The following is a 20186-nucleotide window of genomic DNA, read 5'->3' on the forward strand; positions in this document are numbered from 1 at the left end:
AAGAGTGAGTAAGGGAAGAGGATACGAAGATAAAGTAAGAAAGGATGAGGGAGGTAGGGAAATCAGGTGGGGCCTTGTAGGGCACTGTGAAGAGTTTGGATTTTTACTTGGGTGAGGTGGGAAAGCTATTGAAGGGTACTGTGCAGAGATCTGACAAGATCTCAATTGGATTTAATAGGATCGCTCTGTCTATCTGTTGAGAATTGGCTATAGTAGGACAAGAGTGAGAGCAGCAAAGCAAGTAGGAGATTGTTACAGTCACCTAGGTGCAAGTAGATGGTGGTTTGAACCTTGTATAAGTCAGGGTTCTCCAGAGAAACAAGACCAACGCGATGTGTGTATATAAAGATTTATTTTAAGGAATTAGCTCACACAGTTGTAGAGGCTGGGCAAGTTAAAAATCTGTTGGAGTGGTCCAGCAGGCTGGAGACTCAAGGAAGAGCCAAGTCAAAGGCAGTCTGCTGGCAGATTCCTTCTTTCTTGGAGGAGGCCAGTCTTTGTTCTAGCAAGGCCTTCAACTGGTTGGATGTTGTTATGGAGGGCAATCTTCTTTACTCAGGATCCACTGATTTAAATGTTAACCTCATCCAAAAAAAAACACCATCTCAGAAATATCCTGAATGTTTGACCAAATATCTGAGTACTGTAGCCCAGCCAACTTTATACATAAAATTAACCGTCACAGACCAGGATGGTAACAATGGAGGTAGGTGAAATTGTCCTATTCTGGATATATTTTAAAGATACAGAAAACAGGATTTACTGAGAGTGAAAAACAGAGAGAAGGAGAGTTAAGAGTGACTTCAAGCCTTTTGACTTACACAGCTATAGAAATGGAGTTGCTATTAACAGAGATGGGGGAAGCCATAGAATAGTGGGGGTGTGTGGAGAGAGAGAGAGGGGTGATATCAGGCTCATCATCATGAGGTGTCATGTTAAGATTGAGATACTTTCAGACAACCAGTTAGATGTTGGGTAGGCAGTTTGAGTGTATGGGCCTGGAGTCTACAGGAGAGTTATGGACATAAGCATATTGATAAAAGTTGTAATTAAGTAGGTAAGGAAAGAAGTAAATTAGGCATCCCAAGGAATCTGTACTGGTAACAGAAAACTAGGGAGATCTTAAGAGAAGTTATCCAGCTTCTGTCTAATAAATAAGATCTAAGATTGGGGAAAAATATCCACCATTTATTGAATATTTACTATGTGCCAGACAGCGATAAACTTTAAATACATTGTATTTCATTGTATCTTCACAACAACTCTGTGAGTAGTTATTGTTGCCCTGCTGTAGATGAAGAATCAACTCAGAAGATATTAGGTGAGTAAAAGGTGAAGTGGGGATTCAAACTCATGGTCATCTGATTTCAAAGCTCATGCTTTCAACCAGTGTACTTCCTGTATCTGAAAGGGCACTGGAATTAATGCTAGAGTAGTTGTAGCTCCCCCACTATCTTTATGACCCTTATGTATCATCTAACTGTTGTGCTTCAGAATCCATGTCTGTAAAATACTCAGGATGGGAACATGGGCTGTGCCATATCAGTCATTGCTATCACTATCATCCGTTCCACACAGCACGAATCATAGTTGTACATTAAATTTATATGTGTAATTTTTTTTTTTTTGGTGTCGTCACCTCCGCATGGTCAGAGGCTTGTTTGTTTTACTTATGCACTGAGTATAGTGAACTGTGTTTCAGAGGACCTGGATTCTAGTCCTGCCTCTACCACTTATTAGCCATTAATGGGTGAATTCATATTTTTCAACAAATATTTATTGACTACCTTCTATGAGTTAGGCACTGTTCTAGTCATTGAGGATTCAGTAGTGAAAATAGGCATGGATTAGTCCTTTTATGGAGTTTAGCATCTAGAGAAAAAGATGAATAGTTAAATATTTGCATGAATAATTATTTAATTACAACTACGAATTTGACTAATAGTAAATCTTTAACCTTTCTGAGCTTCAGTTTTCTCATCTATGGAGTGATAACTTGTCTGTCTTATTTTGTTGAAATGTTCAAATGCTGCTTAAGCAACATGTCAAAGACTAGATAACATGAAAACCCTCCTGCTACAAAACATCTAAAAATGCTAGTTAAAATATTATTAAATCCTTTTAAATGCATTGTTGAGTTCACTAGACTATATGAGAAGTTCCAGGAGCTAGAAACAGAGGGGACTGAACACCAGAGGGTGTACGTAAATTACATGATGCTGAGATACCAGAGATGGAGGGGGTTTGTAGACTTTGAAACCAAAGATTTTAAAAGCCATGAGAGAATATGAGAGTACACCTAAGCATGATGAATTAGAATCAAGATGCACCCCGAAATACACATGCATACATGTCCACACCCACACGCAAGATACCATATGACTTGTATTCTTTTGAATAGATTTCAGTGTTCTTGAGTACTTGTTATAATTGTTTTATATGAAAGTATATTATTTAAAGGACTTGTGTAGTCTTTGAATTTAGCCTTTATCAAGCAGAAATAGAACACACTTATTTTACATTTCCTTTATAGTATTAAGGCTTTAAAAATATAGAGTACTTACCTTTTTATTTGCTCGGCATTTATTTGTGTGAATTTGAGGCAAAGAATGCTAATAATAATCTCTGTAACTTAGCAGTTGTACTCCAACAGTTTCAGAATAATCTTCTTCATTCAACAACAGAAAATTTGAAATATGAAGGTAGTTTGATATTGTATCACACAATATCACAATGTCTTCTTCTTTCCTCAAAGCACTTTGGAAATAGTTTCTGGGAAGGAGAAGAAATATTATTCCCTGGACATACCAAGAACAGTTAGTAGAGAGTTGATGAAGGCCATTAAGGATATCCAGTGTCAGGACTGTAATTTGAACTTGAAAGTTCTGCCTCAACTTAAGGTATGGGAGGAGTGTGGGGCAGAACATCTAGAATAACAAGAGATATTTAGACATGAGAGTCCTTTTTTTCTTAATGATGTAACTAACATATCAATGGCACAAAATTCTAGTGCTTCCCATTTTGACTGCTCTTATATTTCTCAGTATAATGAGTAGATCATATCAAGTAATTGATAGAACAATAGAATTTCTAAGCAGACAAGAGCTTAATATAGCCCAGTCTCCTTATTTTATAAGTACAAATACTTAATTTTTTAATGTTTGTATTTTTAGAGTTTTGTATAAAATACAAAAATTTATAAAATGCTTTCATTGAGGTGAAGTGATTTACATAGTTACTAAGTGGTAGAGTCAAAGGGAGAACCCAGAGCCCATTATCTTTTATTTTGATAGAACATATGAAACTCCAAGTGGTTTAGGCATTATCTCAGCAGTTAAGAGCTTAGACTCGAGTCAGCACATCAAGGTTTACTTCTTACTTACATGAGTGATTTTTGGCAAGTTATTGATCCTCTCTAAGCTTCAGTTTCCCTTCTGTAAAATGCTCATTTAAAAATTATTACTACTATCAACACCAACACCATTCTTACCTTAGAAATTATCTGTTACTTAATACTAGGTTTTAGTTTGAATAGAATTTCCATCTTCTAAAAAACCTATCACTCAAAACATAGCTTTGGGGGCTTTATTTGTACTCTATGACACAACTCTTTCCAGTTAGTTATTATAGATATGAACTTCATTTTTGCTTCAGAGAATAAGTTGTTAGGTTATTTTTTAACTCAGAGTCCTTCAGAAAGTTTGTAGATTTTTGTTTTTAATCATGTAGAATACTGTTGCAGAGAACATAGAGAAACTGACATTTTCATATACTATTGGTGGGCATACATTGGAAAAACCCTGTAAAAGGGGAACGATATCTTTGGTGGTGTCTTTCAAAATTATGAAAACTGCAAATGCAAATACTCTTGAATCCAACAATTCCATTTTTTCCATGTGCAAAATCAGTATGAGCATAAATTAGGTATATGTAGTCATGATTTTTAATAGCAGAAGATTGGAAACAGCTGAAATATCCATCGATAGATGACTGGTTAAACTAATTAGGATACATCCACAAAGTGGAATGTTATGTAATAGCTCAAAAAGTGAAGAAGTTCTTCATATACTGGTGTGTAAAGATCTGCAAGGTATATTATTGAGTAAGAAAAGTGTAAAAGAGTGTGTATGATATGTATGCTATGGCTGCCATCTATAAAAAAGGGGAGATTGAGTATTAATATTTGCTTATAGATGCATGAAACCCTCTGGAAGGATACACAAGAAACCAATAACAGTAATTGTGTGGGAGAAGAGGAACTAGGTAGCTATGGGACAGGGATGGAAGGAAGGTGTATACTCTTATTCCCCTTGATTTTTTTTTTAAATCTATGTGCATATATCACCTATCCAAACTGTTAAAACAAATTCTTGGTTTGGCTTGCGTTAGGCATGATGGTTTCTTACTGAGGTAACCAAAAATGATATTTTTCCTAAACAGTCGTACAATACTAGAATATATTTTAAAAGCCTTACGATGGCCTGAAAGAGTTCATAGGATCTGACCTCTGACTACCTTTCCAATCTAATTTTCTGGCATTCTTCTCCTTGTTCAATATGCTTCAGTTACACTGAATTTTTTGTTCCTTGAATGAGCCAAACTGTTCCTCACTTCAGGCTTTTGTACTCACTGTTCCTTTTACCTGGAATACTTTCCCTTAGGTATTTATATGGCTCATTTCCTGACTTCATGCAGGTTTCTGTTCAAACGTCACCAATTCAGCAAGGCCTTTCTTGACCATCTTATCTAAAATAGCACCCCCCAAATACCTTCTGTCTTTTTATCTTGCCTTGTTTTTCTTAGCACCAATAGCTCCCTGGCTTATTTCTGTTTATTTGTTTATCTTTCTTATCCCCATTGTGTGTGTACACACACACACACAAACACACACATAGCCACACACATACACAGACACACACACACACGGATAGCGACTCCATAAAGGCAGGGGCTTTGTTTTTATTTACTGTATCTCCAGTGCCTAGAATGATACCTAGCACATAGTAAGTGCTCAGTATATGTTGGATGAATGAATGACAGCTTTAGGGAGAGAGTTTTGCTCTTTTAGCCTCAGTATTTCACACCTTTTAGGGCATTAGCATAACATGAATTCAGAGAAAATCTTTATTCGCTTAAGTGACTAGCTTCTCTGTGTACACTGCAAGTGGATCAGGAGTGGGATTATTGAATGGCCATTTCTCTTCATGCTGATCAGACTTTCATAGGTCAACCTTAATTCCTGATTACTCAATAATCATTTTTACAATCATTTGATACTCAGATATGATCTCAAAGACTGTATGAGAAGAGGTCTTTCACAGTTTTCAGATGCACCAGTTAACAACAGCCATTAACCTTTCTCTGCTTTTACCCTGTTTCTCTCCAGCATTTCTTATACTGAGGCAGTGGAGATCTTAAAGCAGGCATCCCAGAACTTCACCTTCACTCCAGAGGTAGTATTTATATATATATATATATGTATGTATGAAAATATGTTTCTCATATTTATCTGATTTCATTAAGAATCCTTTAAAATAACCTTATTTCTCTTACTAGCAGTGTGTATGTAGTATTTGCATATCTGTACATTGGCTTTTTTTGATGTTTGCCTGACCTCACTGAAATATTTAGAATGAAAAATAATTTTGAAGTAGAATCATATCATTTGGAATAACAGTGACAAAAGGGTTATAAAGAAGTTTCCCAAGTTTAGGAAGATGAAATTCCTTAGAAAGAATGGTAATCGTAGAATATCAGTGTAGAAATCAACTAGTTCAGTGTTTCCCAAAGTATGTTCTGAATGATGTTAACAGTTGACAGGCAGAAGAGGTTATGTGATCAAATAAGTTTAGGCAACACATTAAACACGTTTCTTTTTCCGTTGAACTTTATAGAGGCTTCTGATTTGTGATCCACTTTGAAAAACACTGAGCTTTGTGTGTTTTTGTTTTTTCCCAGAACTCCTTTATTTTATGGGTAAGGATATAGGTCTGGAAAAGCCACATGATTTATCAGTGGACATGCACATAATGCACATAATTCCTATGCCAGTGCTTCCTTCCTATAATTAAGATATTGCCAGACAAGTGGGAATAGTAAGATAATGTTAAGAATCTAATAGCTTTGTCTTCAAACTATTCCTTACACCAGTTCCATTCCCAGTTAAGTCAGATGCTCTCTTTAAGTTACGAGTGCCCTGTGCTTGTTATATTTATAATCAACTGACTTCTTTGTATAATTTTTTGTTTAATGTTTGTCTCCCATCCTGGAAGCTTCATGAACTCAGAGATTTTATGTTTCTTACCAGTTTCCAGTACCTAGCATGGTACTTGGGGTTTAATAGGCACATTAGTATTTGCTGAATAAATAGATTAACAGTATTATTAAATATTCATCAGAGAGCATCTGATATATTAGTTGACTCTTTTATCAAAAAAAAAAAAAGTCACTGGGAGAAGCCATCTAGCCAGAGATAGACTCAATATTAGGAATATTATCTTTCATCATTTAATTTCCTGAAACTTAGGGACAGTAACTGTAGAAGAAGCTCTTGGCAATATTAATAAAAATTATGATTCTGAATCAGCTTTTATACACCATGGAAAGCATACTGTGTTTTACTACAGATGCTATTTATCTGCTAAATGCTGCTCCCTGAGATGGGGCACAGAAAGCGTAGTGTTTACTAGTTTCAGCTTTCATCATTCCAGGCCTTTGGATGCTCTTGTTAACACATCTCTCTCTAGTTTATTTATCTGTGTAACCTCAGCAGACAGCTCCACACATCCCTGATCCTCAGGGAGAAGAAGCCCTTGGCACTGATACAGGTTATTTTTAGGTCCTGCATTATATCTTTCAGCTCTGTCTTCTCCTTTGGTAATTTCTTTTTTCTCATTACAGTGGGGTGCTGATCTACACACTGAACATGAAAAGTACCTGGTGAAGCACTGTGGCGACATACCAGTCTTTGTCATTAATTATCCATTAGCACTCAAGCCCTTCTACATGAGGGATAATGAAGACAGCCCTCAGCACACAGTAAGAAAAGACATTAAATAAATTGGGGTTAGTCATCTCAGAGCCTGCAGTTTTTCCCTTGATTTAATTTCATTTATCCTTTGGTATATTTTCTTAAATTATATCATTCACTCTTTATATCTCTTAAAATGATAACATTTCTCAGAGGCACCTCTAAAAATGTGTTCCCAAAGAAGATCCCAATGTTCTATAAGCATACTCCCTTATTTCTATCGTAGGGTGTCCTCAGTTAAGCAGATGCACATGGAAGTGTGTTTTGTTTTGTTTTTTTAAATTACTGAGAGCCCTAGAGTGCTGTAGAGCAATGGGCCCGGTCTCCTATCAAATACTGATTAGGAGACTGCAGTGTGGGGGAGATGTTGGGCAAGAGATAATAGTAGTGGCATGATCGGGCAAAGGAAGAGCTAGCTTGGAACAGCAGGCAGCCTAGAGTACTTTGGCTATCAAATAGAAGTAGTGAGGGGAAGGCTATGGAGGGATCGAAGAGGTCTGGGCGGATTCTCCACTTGGTCAGTCCTCTTCCGACCGTCTCTTCTCTCTCTGCCTGTCTTGTCTCTTGTCTGTCGTCTGTCTGTCTGCTCTCTTTAGCCTTTCTTGTCCTCTGTTCTCTCTTTACCCCTCAACTACAGTTGGTTTTTATTCTTCTTGTTTCCTTTTTCCTTTTTTCTTTTTTGTCTCTTCTCTCCTTCACAAAATTGGCAGTAATATAGAATAAGAATATATTTGACTCTTTAAATATGTATTGGATAGTTATATATTTAATATCATTAATTGTAAAAGTCTGTGAGACAAATATATTATGTTTATCTCAAAAAAGGTCCCAAACCTAAACTTTGCCATCTTGTATTTTTCACTTGCATCTAGATAAACACCAGTAAGAAAATGTAGATCAAGACCTACCAGTAAATTAAATGACCTCGTCTTAGTATATAAGGTTATCTCTTTGAATGTATTTCCTGTCTTCTCTCAGATTACAGTGTTACCAAAGCAATATTAGGGGACTTCCCTGGTGGTCCAGTCGTTTAGACTCCACGCTTCCACTGCAGGGAGCCACGGGTTCAACCCCAGGTCAGGAAACTAAGATCCCACATGCCACACGGCATGGCCAAAAAACAACAACAACAACAACAATATTAGCCTCCAGTTAGTATGAGGTAAACACTTTCATCTCATCTCTAAGTCGCAAAACAGCCTTGACAAGAAACTCATTGTTTCTCCCATTTTACATATAGAAAACTGGGCTGCAAAGAGACCAATTACATTTCCCAAGGCTACATGGGTGGTAAGTGACAGAGCTCGTATTCAAACCTGATTCCCTCTGGCTCTGAAGTCTGTGTTCTCTCCCACTCTATCACTCTGCCTCAAAATCACAGATATAAAATTACATTATAGCCACCGATTTTATGCATCCCCACTTTTCACACCAGCATTATCCAAAACCAATGAGCAACACAATTGATTTATGATTCTTACTTCCTCTTTTCCCTACCAACCCTCTGGTATAATCGATTATGAGAAATGAATAGGCCCACAGGTTAGCAGCAAAAAAATGAGAGTGACTAGGGCATAGATTATCCAATCTTAGATAATTCAATATTGAGCCTACACCACAAAACAGAGGCCTGTGTCTGTATCTCTTGGCTTTTGTATGACTCCACCCTATCCCACTTCCACCTCCCTTCCCCAGTACACACACACCATGTATTCCTCTCATAATTTCCCGAAGTAGAACACCTTTCAGTCATTCAGTTTTGCACTTCTTAAAAATACTCTGGGGCTTCCCTGGTGGCGCAGTGGTTGAGAGTCCACCTGCCGATGCAGGGGTCATGGGTTCGTGCCCCGGCTCAGGAAGAACCCACATGCCGCGGAGCGGCTAGGCCTGCACATCCGGAGCCTGTGCTCCACAACGGGAGAGGCCACAACAGTGAGAGGCCTGCGTACCGCAAAAAAAAAAAAAAAAAATACTCTGCTTAAAGCAGTTCTAAGAGGGAAGTTTGTAGCAATACAATCCTACCTTAAGAAACAAGAAACATCTCAAATCAACAACCTAACCTTACACCTAAAGCAATTAGAGAAAGAAGAACAAACAAAACCCCAAAGTTAGCAGAAAGAAAGAAATCATAAAGATCATCTCAGAAATAAATGAAAAAGAAATGAAGGAAACGATAGCAAAGATCAATAAAACTAAAAGCTGGTTCTTTGAGAAGATAAACAAAATTGATAAACCATTATCCAGACTCATCAAGAAAAAAAGGGAGAAGACTCAAATCAATAGAATTAGAAATGAAAAAGGAGAAGTAACACCTGACACTGCAGGAATACAAAGGATCATGAGAGATTACTACAGGCAAGTATATGCCAATAAAATGGACAACCTGGAAGAACTGGACAAATTCTAAGAAACGCACAACCTTCTGAGACTGAACCAGGAAGAAATAGAAAATATGAACAGACCAATCACAAGCACTGAAATTGAAACTGTGATTAAAAATCTTCCAATAAACAAAAGTCCAGGACCAGGTGTCTTTACAGGCGAATTCTATCAAACATTTAGAGAAGAGCTAACACCTAACCTTCTCAAACTCTTCCAAAATATAGCAGAGGGAGGAACACTCCCAAACTCATTCTACGAGGCCACTGTCACCCTGATACCAAAACCAGACAAAGATGTCACAAAGTAAGAAAAATACAGGCCAATATCACTGATGAACATAGATGCAAAAATTCTCAACAAAATACTAGCAAACAGAATCCAACAGCACATTAAAAGGATCATACACCATGATCAAGTGGGGTTTAACCCAGGAATGAAGGATTCTTCAATATACGCGAATCAATGTGATACACCATATTAACAAATTGAAGGAGAAAAACCATATGATCATCTCAATAGATGCAGAGAAAGCTTTTGACAGAATTCAACACCCATTTATGATAAAAACTCTCCAGAAAGTAGGCATAGAGGGAACTTTCCTCAACATAATAAAGACCATATATGACAAACCCACAGCCAACATCGTCCTCAATGGTGAAAAACTGAAAGCATTTCCACTAAGATCAGGAGCAAGACAAGGTTGCCCACTCTCACCACTCTTATTCAACCTAGTTTTGGAAGTTTTAGCCACAACAATCAGAGAAGAAAAAGAAATAAAAGGAATCCAAATCGGAAAAGAAGAAGTAAAGCTGTCACTGTTTGCAGATGACATGATACTATACATAGAGAATCCTAAAGATGCTACCAGAAAACTACTAGAGCTAATCAATGAATTTGGTAAAGTAGCAGGATACAAAATTAATGCACAGAAATCTCTGGCATTCCTATGCATTAATGATGAAAAATCTGAAAGTGAAATTAAGAAAACACTCCCATTTACCATTGCAACAAAAAGAATAAAATATCTAGGAATAAACCTACCTAAGGAGACTAAAGACCTGTATGTAGAAAATAACAAGACACTGATGAAAGAAATTAAAGATGATACAAATAGATGGAGAAATATACCAAGTTCTTGGATTGGAAGAATCAACAGTGTGAAAGTGACTCTACTACCCAAAGCAATCTACAGATTCAGTGCAATCCCTATCAAACTACCACTGGCATTTTTCACAAAACTAGAACCAAAAATTTCACAATTTGTATGGAAACACAAAAGATCCCGAATAGCCAAAGCAATCTTGAGAAAGAAAAATGGAGCTGGAGAAATCAGGCTCCCTGACTTCAGACTATACTACAAAGCTACAGTAATGAAGACGGTATGGTACTGGCACAAAAACAGACATATAGATCAATGGAACAGGATAGAAGGCCCAGAGATAAACCCATGCACATATGGTCACCTTATCTTTGATAAAGGAGGCAAGAATATACAATGGAGAAAAGACAGCCTCCTCGATAAGTGTTGCTGGGAAAACTGGACAGCTACATGTAAAAGAATGAAATTAGAACACTCCCTAACACCATACACAAAAGTAAACTCAAAATGGATTAAAGACCTAAATGTAAGGCCAGGCACTATCAAACTCTCAGAGGAAAACATAGGCAGAACACTCTGACATAAATCACAGCAAGATCCTTTTTGACCACCTCCTAGAGAAATGGAAATAAAAACAAAAATAAACAAATGGGACTTAATGATACTTAAAAACTTTTGCACAGCAAAGGAAACCATAAACAAGACGAAAAGACAACCCACAGAATGGGAGAAATTATTTGCAGATGAAGCACCTGACAAAGGATTAATCTCCAAAATTTACAAGCAGCTTATGCGGCTCAATATCAAAAAAATAAACAACCCAATCCAAAAATGGGCAGAAGACCTAAATAGACATTTCTCTAAAGACAGATTGCCAACAAACACATGAAAGAATGCTCAACATCACTAATCATTAGAGAAATGCAAATCAAAACTACAATGAGGTAACACCTCACATCAGTCAGAATGGCCATCATCAAAAACTCTAGAAACAATAAATGCTGGAGAGGGTGTGGAGAAAAGGGAACCCTCTTGCACTGTTGGTGGGAATGTAAATTGATACAGCCACTATGGAGAACAGTATGGAGGTTCCTTAAAAAACTAAAAACAGAACTGCCATACGACCCAGCAATCCCAATACTGGGTATACACCCTGAGAAAACCATAATTCAAAAAGATTCATGTACCACAATGTTCATTGCAGCTCTGTTTACAATAGCCAGGACATGGAAGCAACCTAAGTGTCCATCGACAGATGAATGGATAAAGAAGATGTGGCACATATATACAATGGAATATTACTCAGCCATAAAAAGAAACGAAATTGAGTTATTTGTAGTGAGGTGGATGGACCTAGAGTCTGTCATACAGAGTGAAGTAAGTCAGAGAAAAACAAATCCTGTATGCTAACACATATATATGGAATCTAAAAAAAAAAGAAAAAAATGGTCATGAAGAACCTAGGGGCAAGACAGGAATAAAGACGCAGACCTACTAGAGAATGGACTTAAGGACACGGGGAGGGGGAAGGGTAAACTGGGACGAAGTGAGAGAGTGGCATGGACATATATACACTACCAAATGTAAAATAGATAGCTAGTGGGAAGCAGCCACATAGCACGGGGAGATCAACTCGGTGCTTTGTGATCACTTAGAGGGGTGGGATAGGGAGGGTGGGAGGGATGGAGACACAAGAGGGAAGAGATACGGGAACATATGTATATGTATAACTGGTTCACTTTGTTATAAAGCAGAAAGTAACACACCATTGTAAAGCAATTATACTCCAATAAAGATGTTAAAAAAAAAATACTCTGGTTAAGGCTTTCCTTCTCTGTGAAGACTTCCCTAGGTTACCCAGTCTCCTTGAGCCTTCCTTTATTCTAGATTTCTATAGTATTTAAAGAATTAGTAAAACTGATTGCATTGATCTATTTTTTGTAGTCTCTGTATAAGTTTTGCTTTCTCACATGAGGTTCTTTTTCAGGATGGTGAATGTTTTATAACCACCACCGTATATGCCACTCATTGCTCATCCCTCTAATGTGACTTCTATTCAGACAACTAATCGTTCCCTCTCATCATACCACTGAAGCTCTGTAATAATTGTTATGTTATTAAGCCCAGCAGACTTTTTTTTTTAAAGAAGTCTGTCTTTTACTTCACCTCTCAGCCTTATTCATCACTATTTGTGACTTTGTTATTCTTAACACTTCCTCCTTCTTTGGCTTTTGTGACAGCATTCTCCCAGTTTTCTTCCCTTCTCAGTGGGTTATTCTTTCTCAGTCTCCTATACAGGTTCATCCTCTTCTACTAAGCCACTAGATGTTGGAATTCCTCAAGCCTCCATCCTAGGTCTTCTTTTCTCTCCCCAAATGATTTCATCAGTACCCACAGCTTACTGTATATTTTCACACAATCAGAAATTTATGTTTCGAATCCAGACTTTTCCTCTGAGCTCTGGACTCATCTTATTGCTATTTACATATTGTAAAACCATCTCACACTTAACATACCCAAAACTGAACCCATGATTTCACTTCTTTTCCCCTTCTTCCACCACATTTGATTTTCTTTGAATATTCTGTGCTCATCTAATTGTGCAAGCCAGATTCCTGAGTCATCTTTGAAATCTTCCTCTCTCTCACTTCCCATACTGAAGCTATTACTAAGTTCTGTCATTTTTATACTTCTAAATAAATCTCGAATCCATCTACTTCTCTTTATTTCCACGTTTGCCTTTCTGCATTAACATACCATTATCTCTTGCCCAGACTACTTCAGTAGCCTCCTGCCTGGTCTTCCTGTATCCATTCTTTCTTCCTCTGAGTCCGTTCTCCCCATTTCAGCATGAGCTTTTAGAAAATGTAAATCTGATCATGTTCTCTCCCTTCTAAAAACCGTTCAGTGGCCTCCCATTACTCTTAGAATAAAAATCAAGATCCTTTATTTGGCCTACAAGCCCCAGTGTAGTCTGGCTGCTCCCGTCTCGTGTCTTCAGATAGGCAGGACTTTCCCTCATCACAGGATCTTTGCACATAGTCTTCCCTCAATCTAGAACAGTCTTTTTCACCTAATTTTACTTACTCTTCGGATCTCTTCTCAGTAATCATTTGCCCAGAGAAACCTTCCTTGATCCTCCAGACTGAGTCAGAGACCTGTTAGACAGTACAGTGGTACCATGTTGAATTTCAGACCCAGAACTACTAACTTTTAATCCATCATAATCCTTAACACAGTTGTAATTTTACAGTTATTTGCATGACTGTTTAATTAGTGACTCTTTTCTCTATGCCAAAGGATTTGAGGACCTTTTTTTCACTTATCAGTGTATCCTAGTGCCTAGCATAATGCCTGGGACATAGCAGGCACGTGATATCTATTTGGTGATGTGTAGGTGGGTGGATGAATGGGTGGATGAATCAAGCCCAACACAGTTTTAGACCCATAGTGGAGAAGTAGTGAGAAAGTGACGTGATTTACTAAGGAAGTTCCTGGGAAGCTAAAGAGCAGCTTTTACTCAAAATTTTTTGAGTGATGGCAACGTGGCATATAGGAAAGTCCAGGAGCTTTAGAATCAGGCACTCTTGGTTTCAGGTCTCAGGTCTTTGTGTTATAAACTATGTGATCTTAGATAAACCACCTAATTTCTTTGAGTCTTATTTTCCCATCTGTAAAAATAAGATGATAATATTTTCCAGGATCATGGGGATTGAATTAACCCATAGTTAATAATATATGAAAAGTACACAGCCTACTGTTAGAGGTGGTAGGTAGTCAATAAGTGTGAAGTCCCCTTTCGTTCTAAATTTTGATAAAATCTTTATTGTGTTACAGCCCAGTAACGTTAAAATGTGTGTGTGTTGCGGTGGGGGATGCCACATCATAACGTGCCATTACATAAGATTCCTTAAAAGGCAGTTCTCTCGTAGACTGCAGTCACAGATAGTACCTTTAGAAGTACCGGGAGGCCTTCATTATGACGAGTCTATCTTTTTTTTAATTTATTCTATTTATTTATTTATTTTTGGCTGTGTTGGGTCTTCGTTGCTGCACGCGGGCTTCCTCTAGTTGCAGCGAGCGGGGGCTACTCTTTGTTGCAGTGCACGGGCTTCTCATTGCAGTGGCTTCTCTTGTTGCAGAGCATGGGCTCTAGGCACACAGGCTTCAGTCGTTGCGGCACACGGGCTCAGTAGTTGTGGCACGTGTGCTCAGTAGTTGTGGCTCACGGGCTCTAGAGCACAGGCTCAGTAGTTGTGGTGCACGGACTTAGTTGCTCTGTGGCATGTGGGATCTTCCCAGCCCAGGGCTCGAACCTGTGTCCCCTGCATTGGCAGGCGGATTCTTAACCACTGCTCCACCAGGGAAGTCCCAAGTCTCTCTAATAATGTGGTCTCACAGCCTGAAACCTGAAGGCATTATAATAAACTTTAGTGTACTTTTGTAATTTATGCAGTGCTATAGCTTATAGCTTCTCAGAGCTAAATTATTAAAATATAATTTGCTTAAACTATATACAACACTGATTCATAAGCAACCTAGATTTCTTTTCAACCAACCTATATTAATATAAAGTGTCTGCTTCCATCCCTACTTTTTTTTTTCCAGTGGTGAATGAACAGGCTTTGGGTCAGCTAACTAAATTCTGTGTTTCTTTTAGTAGGGGTGCAATAACGGGTTATGAGTAGGGTTGCAAGAGTTTCTGCAAAGGGTGCAATTCAATCTAAAAAAATTAAAACAGGTGTGTTTCACAGTTGCCTTCTTTAGAAAATCAAGAGAGAAGTATAGGGGAATGTGTAACCTGTGCTTGTAACATTTGGCCAGAGGTAATGAATAGTAATATGGAATATTTTTACAGGTATAGTTTCTTTTTCTTTCTTTCTTTCCCTCACCCCCTCCAAAAAACAATAATATTAATAATGGTATGCAGCATGTAATAGTGAAAAGTACACTGGACTAAGAAGTTACTAGTGCCAGGTTTGAAAGCCACCTCTCTTACTAGTTATTTTTATGGCCTTAGGCAAGTTTCTCCAATCTCTGAGCCTCAATTTCTCCCTCCGTAAAACCAGAGAATTGGATTAAATGACCTACAATGTACTAACCAGCTCTAAAATTCTCTGATCTCAGGTAGCCTAAGTCTTTGCTCATTTGGATATATAAGAATAACTTGTAAATTTTCAAACATATTTGATCATTTGAAGGGGACAGATCATGGGCCTAAATAAAATGAATCTAAGCAAACATGCAAAATACTATATGCCCCTGAATTTGGGTCCTGCATAAGTCCTCCAAAGGCAGGTGGCAAATATTCATTTAGGGTATTGGCTTCACAGAGAAGCCATGTGTGATTATGAAAAGTGACTGCCCAACAGTCCCTGATAGGATGCCAAGATCACCGGGTAATGTTCTAATTTTTTTAATTTTATCAGTATTACTTAGTAAATCATAAAAATTAAAGCATTAGTGGGCACTCAGTAAAGTACATATTGCGAAGTCAACTTGGAAGGGAGAGTACTCAACCAAGGGGTATCTAATGAATTTCCCTGAGCTTGGGGCTAATTAACCGACCTGCATCAAAATAACTTGACCCTCAAACCAACAGAAATAGTGATGAAGGGAATTTCCAATTTTGCCCATATCTAGGACTAATGACTATCCTGGGAATTTATGTCGAAGTAGAAAGTATGCATTTCAGTCCATCTAAAATGCTCCCAGACTAGCCATTTTACTATCCAAAGGCCATTTTCATTCCTTGCTACATGTAGCCCATCTGCATCTTCACACTGTCGCATCTGGAAGGCTCTCTTTCCTAGCTGCACCTCATTGTTTTTAGGGGCCAGATACTATCTGTATCAGCAGTTAGAGCAAAAGCTCATAGAGGCTTAAACCACAAATTTATTTCCTGTGATTTGTGAAACAGTCTTCTTCCTTTGATAATAGTACATAATATTACTCCATTGTTGGTAGCACCTGTGAGAAACTGAATAGGGAGGTGTTCGGTTTCTGTTTTTCATCAATATTTAAAAATAGGTAGCAGAAGATGGGACATTAAACCTTTTTCCCCTCTCTTTGAAGTTAGCATAGAAGAGGTTATATATTAAATATTAAAGGCCTTGTTCCTATCTAGCCTGTTCATTTTTTAATTCAAGGGCTGAGTTTTCTTTTCAGTACACTATTGGAATCAAAGAGTAGGAGTCAAAAGGGAGTGTCATAAATAGAGACCAGGGCTGTTCAGCTTAAATACCAACACACACTATTTCTAGACAGCATGCTGCTGTAGCTGTGTGACTTGAGCAAAATCAAAACTCATACACAGTGGAGGAAGATGTGCCAGACAGCATTCTGGCCTAGAAGATGTGCCCAAAGTGGAATAAGTCTTAAGACTAAAGAAGTTAGTGAAGGGTGTAGTAAAAATATTTCTAGCTTAAAAAAAATATATATATATATATATATATAATTTGTAGCCTTCATTGAGAACTGTGTAGGAGAGTGAGAGGACAGCAGAACTAAAGTCCTTCTATTTATTTCAAGTCTCCCAAAGATGCACAGGAACACAGTGGAGATTTTAAGTGAAATTTGGTCAGCTTTGAATTAAGAGGACATTTCCCTGTGCAGCCTGTGGGTTCTCACTTCCTCATCAAGGGCAGGATTGCTCAGCCCCTGGCTCTTTAAGCTAGCTTTAGACTCCTGTAAACCACAGACCTGCCAGCCCATCTTGGCAAACTAATCACCTGCTAATGATCTGGGCAACTTGCTTGTTTTCAACCTTTTGCACTCTAACTGCCTTACCACCCGTCACTTGGCAAACACAACCAAGTTTTTCTCATTACTTCTTAAGAAATTTGTGTGAGTCGCTCCACATTTTGTACTTTGTTCACCCCTATGTCATGATTTGTATTATATCTGTATGTGCCTTTTACCTCCCCTAGAGCCCTGGAGAAACAGGCAGTTCTGTAGTAATTAGCCCAGTACTTACCAGGTGGAGACACAGATAGAAGAATCCTATCTGGAATCTCAGCCTTAACTAAGAAGTGTGGAAATTGAGGGGATTGTTATAGTGATCTTTAGGGAATGCAGTATTTTTTTATATCATATCAGAAGAAAGTGCCACTCTGTGTCTACTGATGTAAATGTCATTATTTATATTTGAGGAATACTTTACTATACTATAGGTTCTCAGAAAGTGTGCAGAACCTCTAGGTAGGTTGGAAGATCTCATTATAAAAGGAAAGCAGGACGTAAACAGATCTGATATTGTTGAAGGGAAACCTAAAGTAACAGAAAAGAGAAGAAGATTATATGTAGGAAGAGAGGAGAAGAAGGCCTTTGTGGGCCTTTCTTCACCAAGAGATATATCTATCCTTCATAAAAAAGAAATAGTAACCTGTAGTCATGGAACATTGATGAGGCATTAAGTGGAATGCCTTACTTAAAAGGTACACAGCTCCTAGGAGGGGAAGCAACTTTACTCTCCATGTCAAGAAAACATACAGGAAATTCTCCTGCCTGAGAGTGTGAATTTTCAGACCATCCAGACAAAGAAAGGACATAGATGAGGATGTCTTCCTTCTGCATGTCACAAAATTAGTAGTGATGTGGGACTTGATCTTCTAAACTTTTTATTCAACTAAAATAGACTATTTGGTAAGTTCTTTCCTACTGATAAGTTCCTTTCCCAGAGTACAGAGGAAGGAAATAGGGGAACTGCTATTCTGACCTGAATTCTAATTAACAATGAGAAATTGGTTGGGAAAGTGGAAGTGGAAGAGCCCAAGTAGGTGGGGGGAAAAGCTACCTGGTAAATTGTTTTATTATACATAAATGGTTGCTGCTCCGCCCTCGGGAGGTGGGGGCAGGGGTATTTACTTCCCTGCCCCATTGACATGAGCTTCGTGACTTGCATGTGGCTTACATTGGCCAACAATTGGGAGCAAACATGACCTACATACATTACTTCTGGACAAATGCTTTTACTACATTCTCATCGTGCTCTTTTTTCCCATCGGCCACAAGATCAGCAATACCTCAGAAAGAAGCCTTTTTTATCGTTTCAAGCCAGGATGGACATGCAGCATAAGTTTTAAAAATCCAATTCATTGATGTAAAGCAGTATTTCTCAATCGGGTTATTTTGTTCGCCCTTACCCCCACCCAGGAGACATTCAGCAATGTCTGGAGACTTTTTTGGTTGTCGTAACTAGGGGAGTATAACTGTTGGGAGATAGAGGGAAATCAAATATTAATACAAAGGAGGTTTATAATCAAAGATAAATATGAGTCTTACACTCCTCTGAAAATAGCATTAAAAAAACCTACGGTCCAAAGTTGACATAATTTAGACCTGCAAAAAATGCTAAGATCCAAAAAGGGTTTTTGCTTGTTTTAGCTGTGTTAGCAGCAGGACCAAGCAAGAAATGGGTCTCTTGTTTGATGCATCAAGGTTGCCTCACTTCCTCATCGCTGGCCACCAGCCTCTGCTGGACTTCCTACTTCTTATTCTTCCGTAATAGCTGATTCCTCAGCATTTTGTTTGCTTTTGAGGCAGTGGACTTTTTTAGTTCTGGCTCTTAAAGCTTTGCAGGTACTTGCAGTACCGGAATCAATCTCTGTACACCTTTGTACCTTGGAGTTTCCCTTACTTCAAAAACGTTGAAATGATAGATTTTGAATATACCTGTCCTTTCTGACAGAGCTACACAAGGATGGAATGCTATATTTCAGGGGTCTTGGTTCCCTTAAATATTTTTGTTAAATATTTGTTAAGTTTATTAATATTAATATAGTACATTAAATGTTAGTAAACAGTTAGTGTAATTATATTAAATATTTGCTTAAATATTTTCAAGCAAAGGCCAGAGAGCCACTTGGCTGTCTGTTCTCTTCTAACCCTGATTGCCTGTAACTCCAAATTTAAAACTCTGGATTGACGTTAAGAACAAATTTTTCATCACGTGTCTCTTAGCTCGTAGCATATTTTAGCCATGTCTAAAAGCAGTATACTAGTAAATAATGATACCTGTCCTTCTGTGGCCATAAAAACTCCCTTGATCTTCTCCTTTCTCTGAGAAAAGAAGGGGTAACTGCAGGGTCCTGATTGGAGCCCAGCTCTATTAATTGTATAGCCTATGAGAATTTGCTTTTCACATTAGTAAAGCTCTCTTGTTTACCTAGCCAAAGCTGTGTGTTTCATTACCTACTATCCTGTCTGAGTCACCAAATCCACATTCTAAAATACTTGCCTGTTCATTTTAGGTCTTCAGGTTCATAGAAGAATTACTAAAATGTAGTCAACCAGCAGTGGTAGTGTGAAAAAGGCGTGTTTGTACACTTACTCCTCACAAGCTTATTGAGTGGTAGGAGATTCTATAAAAGTAGAAACCATTAGTAAATTTCCATTTGCTCTCACTTTGATTCAGCTGATGGATGAAAATCATGTCTCGTGTTTTCTCTTTAATGATAGTACTGAGGATTATGTAGCATTTGGCACACATTCTTAAATTACTACATTCTTTATTTTAATTATTTATAAACTAGACATCAGTCAAAAATTCTGAAATCAGGAAACAGGAGAATGGCTTAATAGTAAAGTAAGGCAGAGTTTAAGAAAAGAGTTCATAATATAACGTGACATTTAAAGCTTAAGTGTTTTGTGTGTTATTAAATGTGTTTTATGGGT

General features: G+C 37.9%; 1 protein-coding gene across 3 annotated transcripts in view; it reads left to right on the forward strand.

Moving 5' to 3' along the window:
• Positions 1–20186, forward strand: part of NARS2 (asparaginyl-tRNA synthetase 2, mitochondrial) — a 141810-nt gene that overhangs the window by 107341 nt on the left and 14283 nt on the right. For 2 of the 3 annotated variants that reach the window (XR_014297122.1, XM_082660926.1), the window contains exons 10-11: positions 5387–5453; positions 6901–7038. Coding sequence is in view for 2 of the 3 variants with exons in the window: in XM_082660926.1 (XP_082517052.1) it covers positions 5387–5453; positions 6901–7038 (205 nt within the window). In the remaining variant the exon portion in view is untranslated. The remainder of the gene's footprint in view (positions 1–5386; positions 5454–6900; positions 7039–20186) is intronic. The other variant, XM_082660927.1, reaches the window with a different exon arrangement.

The sequence above is a fragment of the Grampus griseus genome (genome assembly GCF_964374135.1).
Source record: "Grampus griseus genome assembly, chromosome: 8".
Classification (NCBI taxonomy): domain Eukaryota; kingdom Metazoa; phylum Chordata; class Mammalia; order Artiodactyla; family Delphinidae; genus Grampus; species Grampus griseus.